The sequence below is a fragment of the Festucalex cinctus genome, chromosome 17 (genome assembly GCF_051991245.1).
Source record: "Festucalex cinctus isolate MCC-2025b chromosome 17, RoL_Fcin_1.0, whole genome shotgun sequence".
Taxonomy (NCBI): domain Eukaryota; kingdom Metazoa; phylum Chordata; class Actinopteri; order Syngnathiformes; family Syngnathidae; genus Festucalex; species Festucalex cinctus.
In genome coordinates, this window is record NC_135427.1 from 5084818 (window position 1) to 5105089 (window position 20272).

At 41.0% G+C, this 20272-nt stretch overlaps 2 protein-coding genes across 4 annotated transcripts; one reads left to right on the plus strand and one right to left on the minus strand.

Moving 5' to 3' along the window:
• The first annotated feature begins 3278 nt into the window (after positions 1–3278).
• Positions 3279–6367, plus strand: bhlha15 (basic helix-loop-helix family, member a15). The gene is made up of 2 exons (XM_077503006.1): positions 3279–3440; positions 5236–6367. The coding sequence occupies exon 2, from the start codon at positions 5283–5285 to the stop codon at positions 5850–5852; it is 570 nt and encodes a 189-aa protein (XP_077359132.1). The 5' UTR covers positions 3279–3440; positions 5236–5282; the 3' UTR covers positions 5853–6367.
• tecpr1a (tectonin beta-propeller repeat containing 1a) lies at positions 6338–20269 on the minus strand. 3 transcript variants are annotated; one of them, XM_077503003.1, is made up of 25 exons: positions 20228–20269; positions 20093–20146; positions 18507–18739; positions 18250–18432; positions 18047–18169; positions 16837–16956; positions 16589–16763; positions 16422–16522; positions 15651–15752; positions 15420–15562; positions 14845–15356; positions 14612–14757; positions 14360–14515; positions 14139–14288; positions 12981–13138; positions 12644–12874; positions 11928–12024; positions 11754–11833; positions 11616–11672; positions 10483–10657; positions 10274–10409; positions 10115–10207; positions 9919–10025; positions 9239–9358; positions 6338–8974 (listed from the first exon to the last, which is right to left on the minus strand). In XM_077503003.1, exons 3-25 carry the CDS (start codon positions 18729–18731, stop codon positions 8870–8872), a joined length of 3495 nt encoding a protein of 1164 aa, XP_077359129.1. In that variant the 5' UTR covers positions 18732–18739; positions 20093–20146; positions 20228–20269; the 3' UTR covers positions 6338–8869. The 3 variants fall into 3 exon arrangements, with proteins under 3 accessions (XP_077359129.1, XP_077359128.1, XP_077359131.1); XM_077503002.1 differs by having other exon boundaries at positions 20093–20246; XM_077503005.1 differs by lacking the exons at positions 20093–20146; positions 20228–20269 and having other exon boundaries at positions 16422–16763; positions 18507–18735.
• Between the last annotated feature and the right edge of the window lie 3 nt (positions 20270–20272).

Sequence of the window (20272 nt, forward strand, 5' to 3'; positions counted from 1 at the left end):
AGGGCCACATAATGTTGTGAAGAGAAATTGTATTTAGTCCTAAAAATTGTGCAAATAATTTATTTGTGCTTTTGCATATTTAGTAAAATGCTACAGTATATAAACCAATTTTATTTGTAATATGGCAGTAGGGTTATTATAGTTTTGGAATTTTTCATTTTACCCGTAGTTAGTTTTTTTTTTAGTTTTCAGGGTGGTTCTGTTAGTTTTAGTTCTTTAACTCATTCACTCGCCGCCATTTTCACATTTCGCAATCCCGTTCGCTCCCGGCTGTTTTACTGGATTTTGACTGATTTTGCAAGGCCCACAGAATATTGTGTTCAATTGCTATAAAAGCATGGAACCTACCAAAAGAAAGATATTAAAGTCTCTTCTTTCATCAGGAAAAAAAAAAGTATGTTTCTATCTGTTTCCGTTTTGCAGCAATTAGCATTAGAAGAGAGCTAAGTTTCATCAGTTTTCACAAATCTATTCAGAATTGATTATTCAGAATTGGTCTCCTTTGCTCTGCTGCCACCTGCTGGCCGTTTGTGTAATAACTACCATTTCTGCAACCGTTCTTTGCAGTTGAGAGGCTGCATCAAAGCCTAGCATTAAAAAAAAAACGTATAAATACGTCTTTGGGGCACTTAGAACATTACAAAAACGTATTTACACGTTATTGGGAGCAAATGAGTTAAATGCTTAGTTTGTTAGTTTCAGTAATATTAGTTGGGTTTTTTTGTTAAATGTGTATTACTTGTGGCGCAATATTTAAAAAAAAAAACACCATGGGAGTCACGTCATCTGAAGGTGGTTTTCTATTGGCTGTTGCTAGATGACGTCACTTCTGTGTGACATACTTTCAAACGTCATTATTCCGGTTGATATGAAAATAAATCAACTCAAAATCACACCAAAGACTAACATGAAGTACTTTTTTTTTTTGTGTGTGTAATTTATTTGTCCTAAAACGGCTCTTTTGACAAGAAAGGTTGCTGACCCCTGAGCTAGAAAAAAAAGATGTTCGTAATAACAAGTTGGTGCTTATTTTTCTACCATCAAATGCCGCTTTCCTATCAACCTGCCTGCCTTCAGCCAAAGGCCGCCTCCGTTTTCTGTCACCGTGGACCGACGTGACATCCACACGCTTGTTTTCCTTTCAAAACCTGCGGCCTTGGCCTGATGGAAAAAGTGACACGCGGTCCAGTTCTTGCCCCCCCCCCCCTAATTCATCTCCCCGCCTGCTTGCTCTTTCGTGATGAGTCAGGGGGCGTCTCTTTCGCTCTGCGGCACCGTAATGGATTCGAGGCACCTGCTGCTCGTGACATCACGGCGCGCTCGCTATTTCGCAGTCGCGGGTATGACACGATCGCCCGCCGCCGCGCCGTGATTACACAGTCGCTTGCGCAAGACCCCCCCGGTGGTAGCTTTCCAGCAGCAAGGCTGTTTAATGCCAACTTCTGTCCTTGGAGCTGAGCTGTGACATGGACGAATTTTTTTGTTTTGCTCATTTGGATCAAATGTATTGCTTTGGGATTTTTTTTTTTTTTTTTTTTTTTTTAAAGCGTAGAGGCCCATGTTTGCTTTGCCTCATTACTGAAGTGTATTCAGCTCTGAATTTATCAAGGCGGCGGTGACTAAATAAACAGCGCAAAACCTTCAGGCCAACCAAGTTAGAAACTGAACAAACTCAAAGTCGAAGATAATGTTTCCACCGAGCCGGCACCGGCGAGTTTGGGTTGATTAGATACAGTGTACCTGGAGGGGGGAGGGGAAACCTGGCAGGACCAGTCTGACACACGCTCGCAAACAACTTACTCAAGGACAGGCCGGCTACGCTCTTAAAAAGAGAAGTGTCACACCTGCGCATTAATACCTCCGCCAAGCACAAAAGCGCAACGGCAAGAGGGAGTTTACGTAGCAGGATTGTTGTGCACTGAAAGGTAGGATCCCATACGCAGACACAAATAAGTCTATTTATTCACATTGAGAGGCAGAAACTAAGAGAGCTGTACACAGGAACAGTTGAGTAATAATCCGGCAAAATACTAGTACTGAAATGGGATTCTCTGATTGGCTGTTGACTCCGTAATTCCTGACATCAACAAAACATCATAGAGCATAAAAGATCCAAAAGGTCCAGACATCACATAGCCTAAAACTAGTTGAAACTGGATGCTGTTACATCAATACCCAAAACAGACACGTAACGGGTCGCGAACTCTGGCGCACGGGCATGAACTCTACTCACACTTAACCCTGGCGTGACCCCCAGACACGAGACAAGACCCAAACATTACAGGTTATGTCATGTTTGCCCAATCACTTGTTGCTAGGCAGAATTGACTCACAGGCCTCGAAAAAGATTTGCATATGCCAGTTTTGCCCACGAAACTTCGGATGCTACAATACGGGCTTACATCATCGTATCAATCAGATGGAGGCAATTAGTTTATTATTACTAGACTGGAGTCACTGGTCTGTATATTTTAATTTGATTTCATTTTATTTTTGCCTGCCACGTTCACTTGGACTGCTCTGCAGCCAATCACAGGGCAATTTTGAGAATCAGATATTGGTAGCAAAAAACTAAAAATAAGTCCAAAGACTAGCACTTCATGAGTAAACAATTGGAGATTTTCTTCGGAAGTGAGAAAAGACCAAATGATTGGACAAAAGGAGAATTGAGAGGGGGAAAAAAAAACTACCTTGAAAAAAAACAAAAAAGGTGTTCCTGATGCACAAAGTTTAAAGCCTTCAAAAGGGCCAAAAACGACCTCATAATGGCGTCTTTGTTTGCTTCTATACTGGTCCGTCAAAATTGATGTGAACCGTTGAGGACTGCAGCACCAGATCACTTTGCCGCCCTGCTTGGTAATCGTGACATAAAAATACATAATTACAAGTCTAACTGATTCCATTTTACATAATTACAACAGCCCCATAATATGACAAAAACAGCAATTCAGTGAATTATTTCATTCATTTACTAAATTTGCACAAATGTTATCCTCGACTTTTATTTATTGAGTATAAACTGAACAGATGTGTACGTGGATTTTTTTTTATTTTTTTTTTGCAGAAATGCTCATTAATTTCATTCATTTTATAAACTTATAAATTCAAAATTTGGACCACTTACAATTCTTTTGACAAATAAGGCGCATGAGTTTGCAGGGCCAGTGCACAGTGCGCGAGTGCAGGGTGGGAATGGAGGGTAGGTGGGGGCGGAGCTTTTGTTTGCGAGCCGCGCAGCGATTGGCCGAGGAGCGCTACGTGTACCTCATTCTGCTCCGGGTCCCTCACATGTGACACTGACATCTGCGTGCGTCCGCTTGCTGTCGCTTCTCTCCATGATCTGGCTCATCCACGTAAGATGGTGCGTCCGATAGCTGACTGCAAGGCCGAGCTTTTCCTGTGAGGAACCATCAGAAAAAGGAAAAAGTTCAATTCAAAAGGTAAGGTTCTAAACTGGACTGTTTTTTCATTAGTAGTGTCGATTTAATGCATTAGAAAAGAGTGCAAACAAAGTGGTCGTAGAACAACTTTTCTGCAATTTGTGAGGGTTTTTTGGGGGTTTGAAAATAAGAGCAATTCACTCAACGTTAACATCCAAATCAATAGAGCAACGGGCGAATTAGTCATCCGAGTGGCGTTTGTGAGCCTAACCTTGAAATGGACTTTATCTCGGGAGCAGAGAGGATAAGCCAGGCCGACATCATGGCGTTTTCACACTGCAACAGACTGATTAGATACAGCAGGATGCATGATGGCCGTTTCAATTGGAGATTGACTCGGAAGGAAAAAAAAAACAAAAACAAAAAAGTATACATCCTAAGAGAACATATTACCTTATTGATCCTGGAAAAAGTCCAAAAACAGTTCAACTTGAGTCCAATAATTAGTCCTCAAAGAATTTATAGACTAAATAACCCAGCGTCTCCCTATTTGTATTACTTAAGTCAATATTTTTTCAGCCACTGATCTAGTACTTTCACCTTTAGGGATGCACTGTGTTTTTATACTCATGACACAGTTTGGTATGATATATGGTTGAATGGGAATTGGTATATTATCAAAATCGCAGTTGCGTTTGTCATTTTTTTATTTTTTTTATTTTATTTTTTTAATCTATGCCAATGCAGAAAGATAATTTGCTCCTCCACTAGATGGCAGAAGTGTGTCATCACTAGGGATGTAACGATATCCAGACATCACAATACGATATTATCACAATATGAAGGTCAAGATACGATAATTATCACGATATTGTGGGGGCGTTGGTGATATTTAAAAAAAGATGCAATATTGTAAATAAGAGAGCTAATACTTTAAAAAAAAAAAAAAAAAAAGTTTTGTACAGTAATACATACAAACCACCTACAATCTAGAATAACAATATTGAGGCACTTATTTAGTAATGCAAGCACACATTGATCGCTTCACAAGCAAATTAGGTTCCCCTTTATCTGACAATTAGCATACATTTTAAACATAGAAGGCCAAAACATCCCTCATGAAAATTAAATTGTACTAATAAACTAGCCACTAGAGGGTGCTAGAACTGCGCAAATGGATATCAACCTGACTTTTTTTTTTTTTTTTAATATATGTGTTCCTTTTAAATATGGTGACCATGACGACGACGATATTGTGGCAGTTTTAATATCCCGATATCACGATATTGCCCTTATCGTGACATCCCTAGTAACCACTTAACTCATTCACTCGCCGCCATTTTCACATTTCGCAATCCCGTTCGCTCCCGGCTGTTTTACTGGATTTTGACTGATTTTGCAAGGCCCACAGAATATTGTGTTCAATTGCTATAAAAGTATGGAACCTATCAAAAGAAAGATTAAAGTCTCTTCTTTCATCGGGAAAAAAAAGTATGTTTCTATCTGTTTCCGTTTTGCAGCAATTAGCATTAGAAGAGAGCTAAGTTTCATCAGTTGTCACAAATCCATTTAAAATTGTAAGTAATTGAGCTTTTTTTCTAGATGGCCCTGGTTGATCTCCTTTTCTCTGCTGCCACCTGGTGGTCGTTTGTGTAATAACTACCATTTCTGCAACCGTTCTTTGCAGTTGAGAGGCTGCATCAAAGCCTTCTGTATGCTCTAGCATTAAAAAAAACAAATAACGTATAAATACGTCTTTGGGACACTTACATTAAAAAAACGTATTTACACGTTATTGGGAGCAAATGAGTTAAAAACTTTTTGAGATTTGACGTCTGCCGCTTTGCCCTCACAGGCCCCAAACCACTGTGACCTCTTAGGAGAATCTGCCACAGAAGCAGGATGAAGTCCAAGGGAAAAGCAGTCAAAGCATCCAGAAGGACCTGGTCCAACCCGGAGCCGGAACTTGAACCAGACACGGAAGCAGAAGCAGAAGCAGGCTCCAGCGAGCACGACGACTCGGAGGCCTCGGAGAGGATCGACTGCTCCTGGAGAGGGTCCCTGAGGAGCAGGGAGGGCAAGCGGCAAGGAGGCGGCGCGGCCCGCCGGCGCCGGCAACGCAGCTCCAACAAGGAGCGCAGCATCCGGCGCTTGGAGAGCAACGAGCGGGAGCGCCAGCGCATGCACAAGCTCAACAACGCCTTCCAGGCGTTACGCGAGGCCATCCCGCACGTGAAGACGGACAAGAAGCTGTCCAAGATCGAGACGCTGACGCTGGCAAAGAACTACATCAAGGCCTTGACGTCCATCATCCTGGACATGTCGGGGGCCTGCCTCCCCGCCGGGGAGGCGTCGTCCGGGGCCAGCGCCGCCAGGCTGCTCCAGTGCTACCAGAAACATCTGGAGGAGGAAGGCGAGGAGGGTCTCAGCCAGTATCTCACCCACATGCACAGTTTCAGCCAACATAGCTAGCAAGACCGAGACTGGTGGACTTTGAGTTTGGGGGTGCAAATGAAATCGAGTTCCTGCAGGTGCACTGCTGAGGGATCCAGTCAGGAAAGTCGTGTTCTGCAGAAGCCCAGTTGACTTTATACTGCAGCAAATGAGGGGTGAACTGTCCTGTCTCTTTTATTTCTTAGTTCGGAAGCTGGGAATTCTTACTCACTTTTTTTTTTTTTTTTTTTTTAGTAATTATGCGCTCTTCCTGCCTTTTTTGTCAGTTGAAAAAAAAAAAAAACTGCCGAGCATCGCCTTCAGTCAGAACTGTAAAATCCAGGAAGAGAACGCATGCATTTTAAATGAAGTGTTTGCTCATGTACTCACGGTGGTGATGATCTTCCCATCCCCTTGAGAACACAACTGACTCGTCTGACTTGTCTGCAGAGATGTTGTTTCGAGAGTTTTAGCTTATTTGTCATGTCCCCAGGCGGGGGACATTGTACTGAAGACGAGCTGTATCAATAAACACATGTATTTATTGACTGGTATTTGATCATGCAATACATGTGTGGAATGCAATATGCAAATACGTCACTTCATCACAGTAAAAGACCAATTCATAAAATCGACATATGGAGTTCTATATACAGCAGGGGTGTCCAAACTTTTTCCTCTGAGGGCCACATACAGAAAAATATAAAGCTGAAAGGGCCACTTTGATAATTATTATTTTTGTAGTTATTTATTAACACATTCATTGCCAGACCAGCAAAAAAATAAAAAATGCATCATTTGACGTCTTTTTCCGTCAATGGCAGTGAATGAGTTAAACATGGTAAAACTCAATGAAGCAATTATAAATTGTTGATATAATGTGCAGTTACTTATTGAACACTGCTAACAGTCACAAGGCAAATAGTGACCCCCTGTGTGCCACATAATAGATGCGTCTCTACACTGAGCAGCAGCTGATCCCAACTTGACATTCTGAACCACAACAAGAACAATTGGTCGTCAACTGACCACACTTAACCATTAATGTGATGTTTTCACTTTTTTTTCATTAATAATTAACCATTAATTAATGTGATGTTTTCACAAATTGGACGTTGACACTAAGAAACAAGTGGATGGAACTATTTTTATTTCTGGAACTGAATTATTTAGCAGCAAATTTGTGTCTTTGCGTAGCTAGACATGTTTAATCCACCCTCTTTTTTTTTTTTTTAATTTTTTTTATTTTATTTTTGTTTTTGTTTTGTTAAAACAGCATTGAAAAATTATTTTTAGTATTTGCAGCGGGCCACCAAAAAAAATGTATGGCGGGCCGCAAATGGCCCCCGGGCCGTAGTTTGGACACCCCTGATATACAGGGTTTTTGCAGGGATCATCAAATCTAATTTAATGCAACTTAAAACGAATTGAATGCCCATGTCATACTGCATAAACAAACATACATATGTATATATTTATATATTAGGTGTGTCAGTCTATTACATTTTTCAATCGCACACTTTATCTGTTCTAGACATACAAAAAATAATAATATTTCTGAAGTTTTTCATATTCTTGTTAATGAAAATGAAAGTGGACAAATATGGTGGCCAAATACAAATGTGGTTGTATCTTTTACTAACATAACATTTTGGTTAATATTTAGGGTTAAAAAAAAAAGAAAAAAAAAAGTGTCAAACTTTAGCCATTATTTGTGTTGGTCATTTTTCTGCCACTAGTTGGTATTAGCGCTTCATGTTGGACGTTGGTGACAGGAGCATTACATTTCTCTTTTCAAATTGAGAAGAATTGGTATTTGGAACATGAAGGTCATTTTATTCGTTGTAAATTACAAGTTGTCACTAGTCTGCACAAATACATCCATTTAAAAAAAATTAGTTATTGCTAAATTATATTAGAATGACTCCTTTACACAACTTTGTATATAAAACGCAAAAACAATAAATTATTTAAATTTTTAATGCCTCTCGACGTGTTGAATGCTTCTTAATGACATTTAAGGCCTTAATTATAGCAAAATCCATTTAATAACTTTTATGGCTTTCTAATGACCCGCGGAAATCCTGTATATATGAATCATTGTCCTATATTTAAGTATTTTTCTTTCCAGTTGGGTGTAAAATGTTCTGAACAGTTTTAAACACAGTTAACAGTCAACATGCTATATAAGACTAATACTACAGTTTTGTTTTGTTTGTTTTACAAAAATATTTCCCCCCCCCCCAGCAAGCCCTCTAACGAATTTCCCCTTTTACATTGCACATGTTCCAAAGACAATATCAGCTTGTTGAGGTGAGAAGAAGTAACCACCAGGCTAATGAGACACTTGTGAAGTCAAGGATTTTTGGAGGGCGGTGCCGAGCGACCCACCCAGTAGATCCTCTTAATGAGTTGATCCTCGTCGTTTGTTTAACTCTGTACACAATTCAAACCCGAGGTTTACTCAGATCTGCGCTTAAGGGCTGTTTGTCTTGACTTCAAAAGGTGTCCCATTAAGACTTGGTGGCTGCTTCTGGCACATTTCAACTTCTTTTCGCGTCACTTCACAGCACCCACGTTTGGACGAAAGAGGACAAAAAAAAACAATACATAGTACAGCATTAAGATCATCGGAGTCGACAGGCAGGGAGCTCAGCATACTATAAAGGAACTGAGCAGTTAAACTTTTGTTTTACACATAATACTAACATCTATTTGTATGTAGAATCATCTCTGTACAGATATTACAGCACAGCCTGAAATGTGTATGAAGACTAGTGGGCAAAAACAACAAAAACCTCAAGCATTTTTTTTTTTTTTGGAAACCGCAAATAAAGCGTAGCTCAATGAGACCTTAAAAGGTGAAGCTGCAAGTTCTGATACATAAGAAGGAACGTCATGATTTATAAAAAAAAAAGAAAAAAAAACAAGTTCTACAAAGGCAGTGAGAAAATAGGATGACGGCTGTGTGCATGTTTGTGTTAAAAAAAAAAATATGGTCCGTGTGTGTCTTAACGTGACAAAAAGATGACATCGACCTCTTTGTGTCCGACAGTTCAGGGGCTCCCAGAGGCCCGCGCAGGAGTGTCCGTGAAGGCAGAGAGACTAAAACGGGGCGGCTCCATGGCGTTCCCGCGAACTGTGATCTGGTCCCACCCACCCTAGATGGCAAAAGGAGAGAGAATAAATCACCTTCAGGCACCTTAATAAATACAATTAATATGCGCAAACCTTATTTATTCAAAGCCAAGCCCATTTTTTGCCTGTTTTTATTCGTTAGCTTCATAACTATGTAAATTTGCAGTTAACCGTCTTAGTGTTTTTTCCAGTTTACTTGCCATTTGAAGCTAGAATTCGGATCTGGGTTCATGAAATCTCACACTAAAATGGCATTTTCCAACGAATGAAGGAAATCTGTTCCTTACCCCGATGCCATAATCCCACGACTGTCCTTTGGGCTCCAAAGGGTGGATTCCGAGTCGGTGGCACACTGTCCCGCGACTCAGGCTGTGACTGCCCTGCACCTTATCTGCTATGATCCAAACCTAAAATCAGAACATAGCGTGAGCCAACTTAACAAGAAGCATATTGTTGAATGCTAACTTCTGCGTTGGATGCATTTTTTAATTTGTGTTTGCGTTGGTTGCTCTGAGTCCCACAAATGCCCCAATCTCATATGGTGTTCCACAAGGTTCAATTCTGGGACCTTTGTTGTTTTCATTGTATCTGCTAATCCTGAGTTCCAACTTCCAATTTAGGAAAACATGGTATTTCCTTCCATCGCTGGCTCCCTGTACGTTTTAGAGTTCTTTTATTTGTTTTCAAATTGTGAAAGCGACCGTGTGCGTAATGTAGTGCCATCTAGTGGTGACCTAACAATGCAACAATCTAAATTGAGATTTTTTTTTTTTAATTAGCACAATCATGTTCTTACAACCTACCACGTGGCTCTAAAAATATTGTCTGTTTTTGATCAAAAAAAGAGAAGCAGAGCAGTTTAATAATAGTATATTTTCATTTCATTAATGTGTTTGCACGCACAATTATGGATGCAAAAAATATTTTTTTTAAAAACTCAAGACAGATGTGGTATGCTGGTACCAACCTGGTCAAAAGGCCCAACAGTAACTTTGCGCACGTTATTCGAAACGTATTCCCACGAGGAGCCCTGGGGATAACTGGGGGTCAAACCCTCCCGGTACCACAAGTTACCTGACCGGGATAAAATCAGGCATAGGATTTGAAGTCGTATCCAGAGAAACACGATAACTATCCAGTAGCTGTGAATACAAACTCCTCACCATTGTCGTCAACAGCAAAAACTGACGTCCTTCCGACAGACACCTGCTTCAGCTTCTGTTTGCTTGGGGAAGGGATGTGGTACCAACACTCGCCTACAGAGGGAGACAATGTCATTTCCGTTTCTGCTCATTATGATTCTCTAAATTCCCTCCACTCACCTGCAGGGGTCTGAGGAAACACAGATCCCCGAAAGAAGGCAGAACCGTCCCTGGCAATTGCCCAAACCTGGCTTGAAGCCCCGATGGAAATGGATTTAAAGGGCTGGTCGGTCCCCACGTGAAGCCATGACGTTCCCTTCGGGACGAAAACGATGCCCTTACTGTAAATAAAACGCCTTCTGGATTGGCTGCAGTGGATTAAAACTCACAGCCGGAATGAGTGCAGTGACTCCCAGTCGGCAGAGCACATCTCCCTTGTTGCTGATGGCCCACACGGGTACCACGTCCACGTTGTCGTCGGGAGTGCACGGCAGGATGGTCACGTCGCTCAGTTGAATGGGCGGGACTTCCTGCCAGGGACCTGTGGTAGTCAGTTTGCACTTCCTGTTCAACAGAAAGTGTTATTACTGACCAGTGATCACTGCAAATAAATATTATATGGCAGGGGTCAGCAACCTTTACTGTCAAATGAGCCAATTGGGGCCAAATAAATAAGAAAAAAAATAGCAGCCAATACTTTGCCATTTATTTTCTTCTACCTTTCGGCTTTTATTTTTTTTAAATTCCTCATACTTAATTTTTCATATATATTTAGACTTTACTGCCTTTTATGTAAAACCGTTGACATTTTTTACAATTTTATGGATATGTGGCAATTTTCTGCCTCTCTTTCTTTTTTTTGACATTTCATGGCATTTTTTTGTTTTTGTTTTTACTTTTGCTATCAATTGTGTCATTTTTGCAATTTTCGGGATTTCGTCTTATTTTTGCTACTTTCTGAATGTGTTTTTTTCTTCCTTTTAAAAATCAATTTTCTGACTTTTTTGTTTGGCAAATCCAAAGTCATTTGATGGTAATTTTCTGCTTTTCGTCTTTTGTTTTTGGATATTTAATGTTTACATTTTGAATGTTTTCTTCTCTGCCTTTTTTTTTTTTTTTTTTTTTTTTTTTTAAATTCGATTCTATGACATTTTGGCAATTTCATTGACATTTTATTTTCTGCTCTTCCTTTTTGGACATTTTATAGTCACTTTTTGAATATTTTTAAGGTAATTTTAAAAACTTTTTCATCTACCGTTCGTCTCTCATTTTCTGACAACTTAAAAATTTTGACTCATCTTTTTTGAATATTTAATTTTTCACATTTTAAAATCTAAATCATTAATTCGTTTAAATGTTTTATCTAAAATAAAAATCAAATGTGTACAAAATACATTAATTTATGCTTTATTTTTTTTAAAGCTTCACAGGGAACCACATGACAAGTACTAAAGAGCCAAACAGACCTGCAGGTTGCAGACCCCTGCTATAGTACAATACAGTCCTTGTTTTTAAAGCCTACCTGGCCCATCGCCTGCGGCGCACAAAGTCCTTCATGGTTTTATGACCATGATACCACCTGCGTGGAGAGTTAAGATTAGATGTGAATCCCCATCACTTGGTGGTTGATTGAACTCAACAGACCAAAACTGAGACCCACGCTGGGAAATCAGCAGCATACTGCCAGCCTTCCCGATCCGTCCCCCCGGAGACGCTGTAGTCGATGGCCCAGTCAGACACCTGATGACAAGCAATCAGCAATTGTTTTTAAAAAGTGCTTGTTTGTTGCATAACGTGTTTGCGCTGATTCACGTTCGGATTTCCGTTGACTTACCCATGCCCATTGAGGAGATGGAGGCTTGGTGTTTGTTTTTGTGCGCTCGTGCAATCCTGAGGCATCACTCCACATGTAGCGGTCAGTAGGGAGCCCTCTACGGACATTTAACTCATTCAATCCCAAAAACGTGTAAAAACGTTTTTTTAAATACTTTGTCCTTGCCTCCCAAAAACGTGTTTACACAGTTTTTTTTTTTTTTTTTTTTTTTTTTTTTTTTTTTCCTGCAAGAGCATACAGAAGGCTTGGATGCAGCTTCTGACATGAAGAGGTGGCTTAAAGCAATGGTAATTCTTAAAAAAAAAAAAAACAACAACAACAACAACAACAACAACAACAGCAGGTGGCAGCAGTGTATAAGGGATCAGCCAGGGCCATTTTCCAACAAATCTCTTTTCTCTGTGTTTTTGCCAGGAATGTGAATATTGACAAAACTTACTAACTGTTGAAAAACGGAAACAGATACAAGTATATATTTCTTCCTGATGAAAGAAGACACTCTAATCTTTCCTTTGGTAGGTTCCATATTTTTTTATAGCAATACAACACAATATTCTGTGGGCCTTGAAAAAAAAAAATCAGTCAAAATCCAGTAAAACAGCCGGAAGCGATGGCTGGGAGTGAATGAGTTAACAGTAAAGTGAGTGACTATACACAAAACGCGCATCAAATACTTAACTACAATCCGAAAAAAATCGTAAGAGTGAGCACTGTACCTGTTGGTGTAGCCAGTGACAGGGTTCCATCTCTGGTTCTCATAGATGTAGACACTCTTGACGTCAGTCTGTGTGTAAATGTGGTCATTACAAGTGGGGAGACCCTGGAAGAAGCCTCCGCCGTAACCCCCGGCGTAGACCCAGACGTTTTGGTCATAACCGATCCCCCACACGATCCCAACGCTGTTACACTCCACGACGCGCAGGTGACCTCCGATCTGATGCCAGAACCTGCATAAACAGGACAGTGCTCATTTAATGTAAAAGAAATAATGGCAGCACAGACCTTAGCAAACAAACACACTGTCGGATATTTTCTGATTTACAGCATGTTTACATTTGGTCGCATGGTGTTGGGTACGGCATCGCCTCGAGGCTGGGGGTGGGCTCACTGACAAAGATGTCCCCTTTACAGGTGATGGACCAGATGGCTTGTTTGGAAGGAGGACCCTGAATGCCTCTGGAGTCGCAGCATGATGCGCTCAATAGCGCCAGCTAGAGGTTGATCAGAAACATCAAGAAGAGAAAAACGGTTGGGAAATGGTGATTTTTTTTTTTGTCCATTGTCCAGTTGGCCCAAGTCACTGGGACAAAAAACCCAAACTTCTGTTTTCTTTTCATTGAAATTCAAGAAATTGAGACCTATCCAGGCCTTAATTTCTTCCAGGTCGGACAAAAGTGGCCTCAATCTGAATTTTTTTTGTTCAGCGGGACATAGATCTGACAGTCATCCTCATGGTAGTAGGAGGAAATACCATATTTTCTTAACTCATTTGCTCCCAATAACGGCTAAATACGTTTTTTTTAATGTTTTAAGTGTCCCAAAGACGTATTTATACGTTTGTTTGTTTGTTTGTTTTTTTATGGTAGAGCATACAGAAGGTTTTGATGCAGCCTCTCAACTGCAAAGAATGGTTGCAGAAATGGTAGTTATTACACAAACGGCCAGCAGGTGGCAGCAGAGCAAAGGAGATCAACCAGGGCCATGTAGAAAAAAAGCTCACTTACTTACAATTTTAAATAGATATGTGAAAACTGATGAAACTTAGCTCTCTTCTAATGCTAATTGCCGCAAAACGGAAACAGATAGAAACAAACTTTTTTTTCCTGATAAAAGAAGAGACTTTAATCTTTCTTTTCTTTTGATAGGTTCCATGTTTTTATAGCAATTGAACACGATTTTCTGTGGGCCTTGCAAAATCAGTCAAAATCCAGTAAAACAGCCGGGAACGAAAGGGATTGCTTCTGTGAAAATGGCGGCGAGTGAATGAGTTAAGATGGAACCCAGGGGCAGCAGATAACATGAAAACAGCAGAGGCCCCGGAATTGAGCCCTGTGGAACACCATACGACAACGGGGCAGTGCGGGACTCAAAGCTAACAAAAAAATACAACAAATCCGATTAAAATATTTCATCAATTGCTCCTGTAATATTTGTTTTAAACTACAAAGAGACTTTTGTGGATGCCCTGTATAAAAGATATTCTCTCCTCACCCAGTCGTGCATCTCCTGTTCCGTTTCAGCTGCCACTCGAATCGGCCACCTCTTTTTGATCCGATCGGGTGTGTAAATGGCAAAAGTGTGTTTGGCGTCATTGAGCACAGGCACCAGGATTGTCACCTCATTGATGAAGGCATGCAGATACTGAGAGGGGAACCAGAAGGACAGGAATAAGCGACTGTGTATTAACAATCATAGCCCAAATGAATTATTACCTTCTTCTCCTCGTAGTAGTTATAATAGACAAAAAGGATGCCATCTTTGTTGCCCTCCGGTCCTGAGAACTGCTCAAGTGCAAAGTGGACGTCCACCCACTTGTGCGGCTTCCAGTCCCTCCACCACTGCATCGTGCCCTTCTTTACCCACACGCACTTTTCATGGAGGTAAGCAGGGATACGAAATAATCAGAAAGTAGGAATAAAACGCATCTCAGTATTGATCTCATTCGAACTGGCCGTCCATTTCACCTGCTCTATGGCTTGTTCATAATGTCGGAATTCATCCACCTCTCGCTTGGTCCTCTCACTGAGCTGTTCAAAGATTTGTCTGCGCCAGGTGGCCATCTGGGCTGGCGTGACTGACAGGCTCAAGGACTGGACGGACTGGGCCAACACTGGGGAGGATAAAACAGATGTCAGAAGAGAACCGACATAAAAAAAATTAAAAAAAATGCTTCAATCCGCTTTGCAGTTAAACCCACAGGAATTGTTGATGGTGCTGTGGAACCAGTTCAGTTGCGAATGGCCGTCAACGGAGCAGCCCCCTCCGCTGACCCACGCCCACAGAGGGTGACCGTCCACCCCGTAAGGGTCCTCCATGGCGAGGGAGTACGCGGCCACGGACGACAGGCTGCAGGTGTCTGCGTTGTCTGGCAAATTCCCAGTTTGGGCCTGCCGGCTCTGCAGCCCCTCCAGATCCACGTTACTCCACTGGGGGTCAACGGGGCCTCCAGTCTCAACCACGTCAACGCACGGGGTGCTCGTGTCTCCTTCCTCGGGGATGCTTTCGTCCTGCGGGACGGCGGCAGAGGCTGGCTCTCGGTCAGAAACCAGCTGAGAGATGAAGCTGTCACTTGTGACCTTTGGAATGTGAGGTTTGGGGGTGTCGGAAGATTCTGCGTTGTCATTGGAACCGCTGACTTCGTCTGTTGATGCTTTTTCTGTATCAGACTCCACGGATGGAGGATGCAACTCATTGAAGTAACATCCAGCACTGTTGCAAGGAGGAACATACCTGTTATTTGCACATATGATTTCTATAAATGTGTGTTGTCACCTCTGCTGACTGCTGGCACTGGAATGGGGTCGATCTCCGTCTCGGAGTACAGCGATGGCCCTCCAGGTTTTCCCGCTTAATTCACTAGCTGTGACACCCTGACGGAAGTACACAGTCCGGTCCTCGCTACCAATTGCCCACACCTGTGCAACAAAAGTGTGCATTTTAAGAAAAGACATACAGGGAAGACATTTTACATGACAGGGAGCATTGTGGACATTTGCGCCGTACCTGATCATTGAGTCCGACGTTAATCATGACCATTTCTCCAACCATGCTGATCCAGCCGGAGCCGGAGGGATTGTGGGGGTTCACACCGCGCCGGAACCACACCTGGTGAAGCAGCATGCAAGTTCAAAATCTTTAACTTAAATGATGAAGAGGATGATCATGATTATTATTAGGATATTTCAAGGTATCGCATTCAGTTGCTATGCAGCTGCTCCGTCCTGCATTTGTCATTCTTATTTTGTCATATAGGCCTTTATTCCTTAATAATAATAATAAATATAAATGTTAAAAAATCATTTATTCTTCGAAGTGCGTGTGCCGAGTAATCAGCAAAAATCCAGGCGAAGTGTGGTTTGGTGACGCAACGTTCGAATCTGCCCGAAGCACCGGACCATGTGACTGATTCAGGAAGTGGTCTGCTGATTTGGCGCGTGAACCGCAAGTCATTTGAGACAACATTTTTAAGGCACAGCTGCAAAACGTGGTGAAGTTGACGACATTTTTTAAAATACAAAAAAAAATAAAAAATATTGGGGTTTTAATTCGCTTTATTTAATTATAAGCACTACAAGTACCGAAAGTGCATTACTATTCATACATACACTTATTTAGTGTGGTCCCATCACTTTTTTTTTTAAGTAGGTGGAAATTAGATTATAGTACATTTTATTGACTACTTGATGGCATCGTAGAATAAATGAATCCTAAATGAGGAAATGCTAAAAAAATTACATATATTACATGATTTACATCAAGTCAACATTGACTTACTTTGTTATCTTTAGTCAAAGCCCAGACAGCGTTGACTCCTACTGCCACATGCATGACTCCGACATCCGGACTGGGAGAGTCCACAATGGACCAAGAGGTACCTGGATAGAAGAAAATAGGAGTCCGAAAAACAGAATCCAAACAAAGAAACCGTAATGAGACTGTACCTTGGCGACTGTCTCGACTGACACCCTCCCTAACAATCAGCTGGCCTTCCCACAGCACAGCCCACACCAGCTCCCCGGGGCCGCAGCTGATTTGGACCACCTCCCCGGGGAGAGAAATGTCATGCCACAAAGAACCCTCGGGATTGTGATGGCAGATGCCGTCCCTGAACCACACCTGCAGAGAAAGAGGAGGGGCGTCATGCCTACCTTTTTTTTTTCATGACAGGATAGAAAGCGAGACGTTGTACCTTCCCCTGTAGCGACACCGCCCACAGTGAAAGCAGGCCACGGGGTTCCTCGGTTATCTCCCATCCACCACAGCTGATATCACTGAAGGGATCTGGCAGGGAAGTCTTCTGTGAGGGGATCTGTTGTGCAAGAAGTATTGTTTAATTTATATATAAATTCGTGCTGTCAAAGTTAACTAATTAATTAATCACAAAAAAATATCGCATTAATCATTGTATTACCACAAATTAATCACACTATTAATTTTGACCGCAGATGACCCGTTTTAGCCGACAGTGGATGGTTACATTAAAGGTAGCTGTTGGAATTTGAGCAATAAACATAATCTACATGCATTAAAGTAAAGCATTGAATAAATGTTTACATATGCCGTAGGTAATTTTATCCCATTTTAAAATTATGCAAATAATTAATTGATTAGAAAAGGCAGGATGCGCGTGTGCAGTGGATATAAATTTTTGAAGACGTCCTCATAACATTAAATGTCGAAAAAATTAACACATAACAGGTGCGCTTCAAATTTAGTGGGCAAAATATGTTGGGGAAAAAAAAAAAGCATTTTAAAGTCAGTGATTCATCAAAATTCTAAGATGTGATTAACTCATTAGTTCCCAAAAACGTATAAATACGCCATATTTTAAATGTTTTAAGTGTCCCAAAGACGTATTTATACGGTTTTTGTTGTTTTTTATGCCAGAGCTTAGAGAAGGCTTTTATGCAGTCTCTCTACTGCAGAAAATGGTTGAGTGGCAGCAGAGTATAAGAGATCAACCAGGCCATGTTAAAACTCCCACAGTTTTCCCACAGTTCTAAGCAGAATTGTGAAAAATGATGAAACTTAGCCATGTTCTATTGCTAATTGCTGCACAGTGGAAACGGATAGGAATATACTTTTTTCCCCTGATAATAGAAGAGACGGTAATCTCTCTTTTGGTATGTTCCATATTTTTATAGCTATAGAACATAATATTTCACGGGCTTGAAAAATCAGTCAAAATCCAGGAAAACACTTAAGTGAAAATGGTTGGGAGTGAATGAGTTAATCTGATGAAAAAATGTAATCGTTTGACAGCTCTAATATAAATATGTCCTCATCTTGGTATTTCTGTGTAGAATTTTATTTGTTTGCAAAAATCCAGGTCATACAAAAAGAGTTTGCATACTTTTTCTTGCTAAATAAAACGAACAAACATACAGTTGAGGTCTCACCTCTGCCCAAGAGTCCATGTCTTTGTATCTCCTGTGGCGTAGCCATCGCCTGCGACGGACACACGAGTTCCACTTTTTGTCCTTGGTGTAAACAGCTGGGAAGTCAATGGAGTAAGTCCATCCCTGCAGAATGTATTCATCATAATAAAAGATAGTTGGAATTAAAAAGAAATAAAAAATAGCATGAAACATGAAGAACTCACCTCTTTCTCTGTGGGTTCCCCCTCAAAGTTCTCATCCACATACCAGTCCCCTTCCCACTCCCAGCTGCTGGACGGGAGCTTGAAACTTGAAGGAGGCTGGTGGTGCAAACCCGTGACATCACTCCAATGCCAGCGGTCGCTTGGCAACAAGCGCTCAGAGAAACCATCCACAGGATTCCATCGCTAGTAAGACACACAGAGAGAGTGCTCAGCTGACACTTGACAGATTCACGACTACCCAACCAGAGAACACCCACTTGATTCTCATAGGTCTCCTCCTGGAAGCGGATGTGCACGTCAGAAGCGTAGACGTTCAGGTAGATGTTGTTGTCACAAGCGATGCCCCAGCAGCACTGCTGAGCCGCGGTCACCCGCTTAAACGCCATCTGGGCGTCACGGCATTGCTCCCACAGCTGGCCCGCTGTGGACAGGCTGAAGACCCGTCCGTGCACGTCCACCGCCCAGAGCCGGGAGGTGGGCATGGCTGCACCTGGGACCACAGGATGGACCTTGAGTCATTTAATACATTTAGCGATTCAATTGACGACTTTTCATTTCCGTGGCTGCGAACACGGAGGAGCTAGTTTACAAAAAGCACAGTCAGTGTTGCCAAAGCAGCAATTTGATCACTAGATTCAGCTTTTGTAACCATCTACACTTTCATGTTGGACAACTTTGACTCGAGTTATGAGCCGCAAATATTTTGCAGAGCTTGTCTAGCCTCACCAAGAAAAAAATGTGAGAAACAGAGAATATTTTTGGTCACTGATTTTCACATTATCTGATAAGGAAAAAAAAAAAGTTTATTTATTTATAATATTTCTGTGGAAGTTGATGTTGATTAACGCTCTTAAAAAAAATAATAAAATAAATAAATAAAAACTAAATTTGAATGATCATTGTCATTTGTGTTTCTTATAAGTGAAGGTTGGGAAAAATAATTAAAATTGGAACTCAAGATTAGAAATCTCATTTATCTCCATTCACCAGAATATTTTGATCTAGTGCAGTGTTTCACAATTATTTTTTGTTATGACAAAGAAAATACCCCCCCAAAAAAAAACTCTCCGCCAGGCCCGTAGCTATACATAAAATTGTATAATTTTTCTATAAAGATCATTATAAGTACAGTACCACTGCAAAGGAGCTAAAACTCCTTGCACACTCAATGACAATGTGAGCATGCACCACTGCCACCTACTGTACTGGATGTGTAATTGCACATTATTCTAGTAAGGCTAAAAAAAAAAAAAAAACGTTTCCTGGCGTCACACAATCCCATTACTATATTTAGATTACATTTGAATCCAAATTTATACTACTGAAACATATATGTTCTCCCAGTACATTATTTTACAGCTTCCTTTATCAAGTAAAATTCAGTCACGTTTGCTTAGTACTACCAATTGTATCTCATTTGTCCTCTTGTGTTACAGCTGACAATGATAGGCATGCCACTACCAGTTTGTCGTCTCAAATTTATTTTTTAGAAAAAAGGTGAAACCTGACACGAATTAAAACGGTTTAGTTGCTACTCGTTTATGCAAACACGAACGATTAAATTAACTATAATGAAGCCCCCACGACACAAAACATGACAGTATATTTGTTTGTGTCATTACGTTAAAACTAGCATTTCGCAAGAATAACGACAAACTAGTGAGCTCGTTTTAGAGAGAGAGAGAGAGAGAGAGAGGTTGACATTGAAGCCAAAAACGGTCCAAACATCAGTAGCTTTATACGCAAAAACGATAACAGTCCGCTTGTAAATTGTTTGGCGTTGGATTACCAGATTAAACCTCTTCAAATAGCACGCACACGTAACGACAAAACGCGTACCCACCTCGAAATTCCTCTCATGAAACGCCACAGATAAGAAGTCTCCTCTAGAGTTCCTCTTTCGAAAAGAAAAGACTGTTAACGCACAGGGGAAACCTTATTATTCATAGTTGCTTGGTTTTTAATGACAGAATACCACCTGGCTTCAGGCTGTGCAAACCCGGAAGCGCTGCATTGTTTCTTC

Coding starts and splice junctions, on each gene's coding strand:
- bhlha15 (XM_077503006.1), top strand. CDS start 5,283: ATGAAGTCCAAGGGAAAAGCAGTCAAAGCATCCAGAAGGACCTGGTCC.
- tecpr1a (XM_077503005.1), bottom strand. CDS start 18,731: ATGCCCACCTCCCGGCTCTGGGCGGTGGACGTGCACGGACGGGTCTTC. Junction 13,139..14,138: donor AACAGGAGATGCACGACTGG/GTGAGGAGAGAA, acceptor ATCAACCTCTAG/CTGGCGCTATTGAGCGCATC. Junction 10,208..10,273: donor GTTTCCTCAGACCCCTGCAG/GTGAGTGGAGGG, acceptor CTCCCTCTGTAG/GCGAGTGTTGGTACCACATC.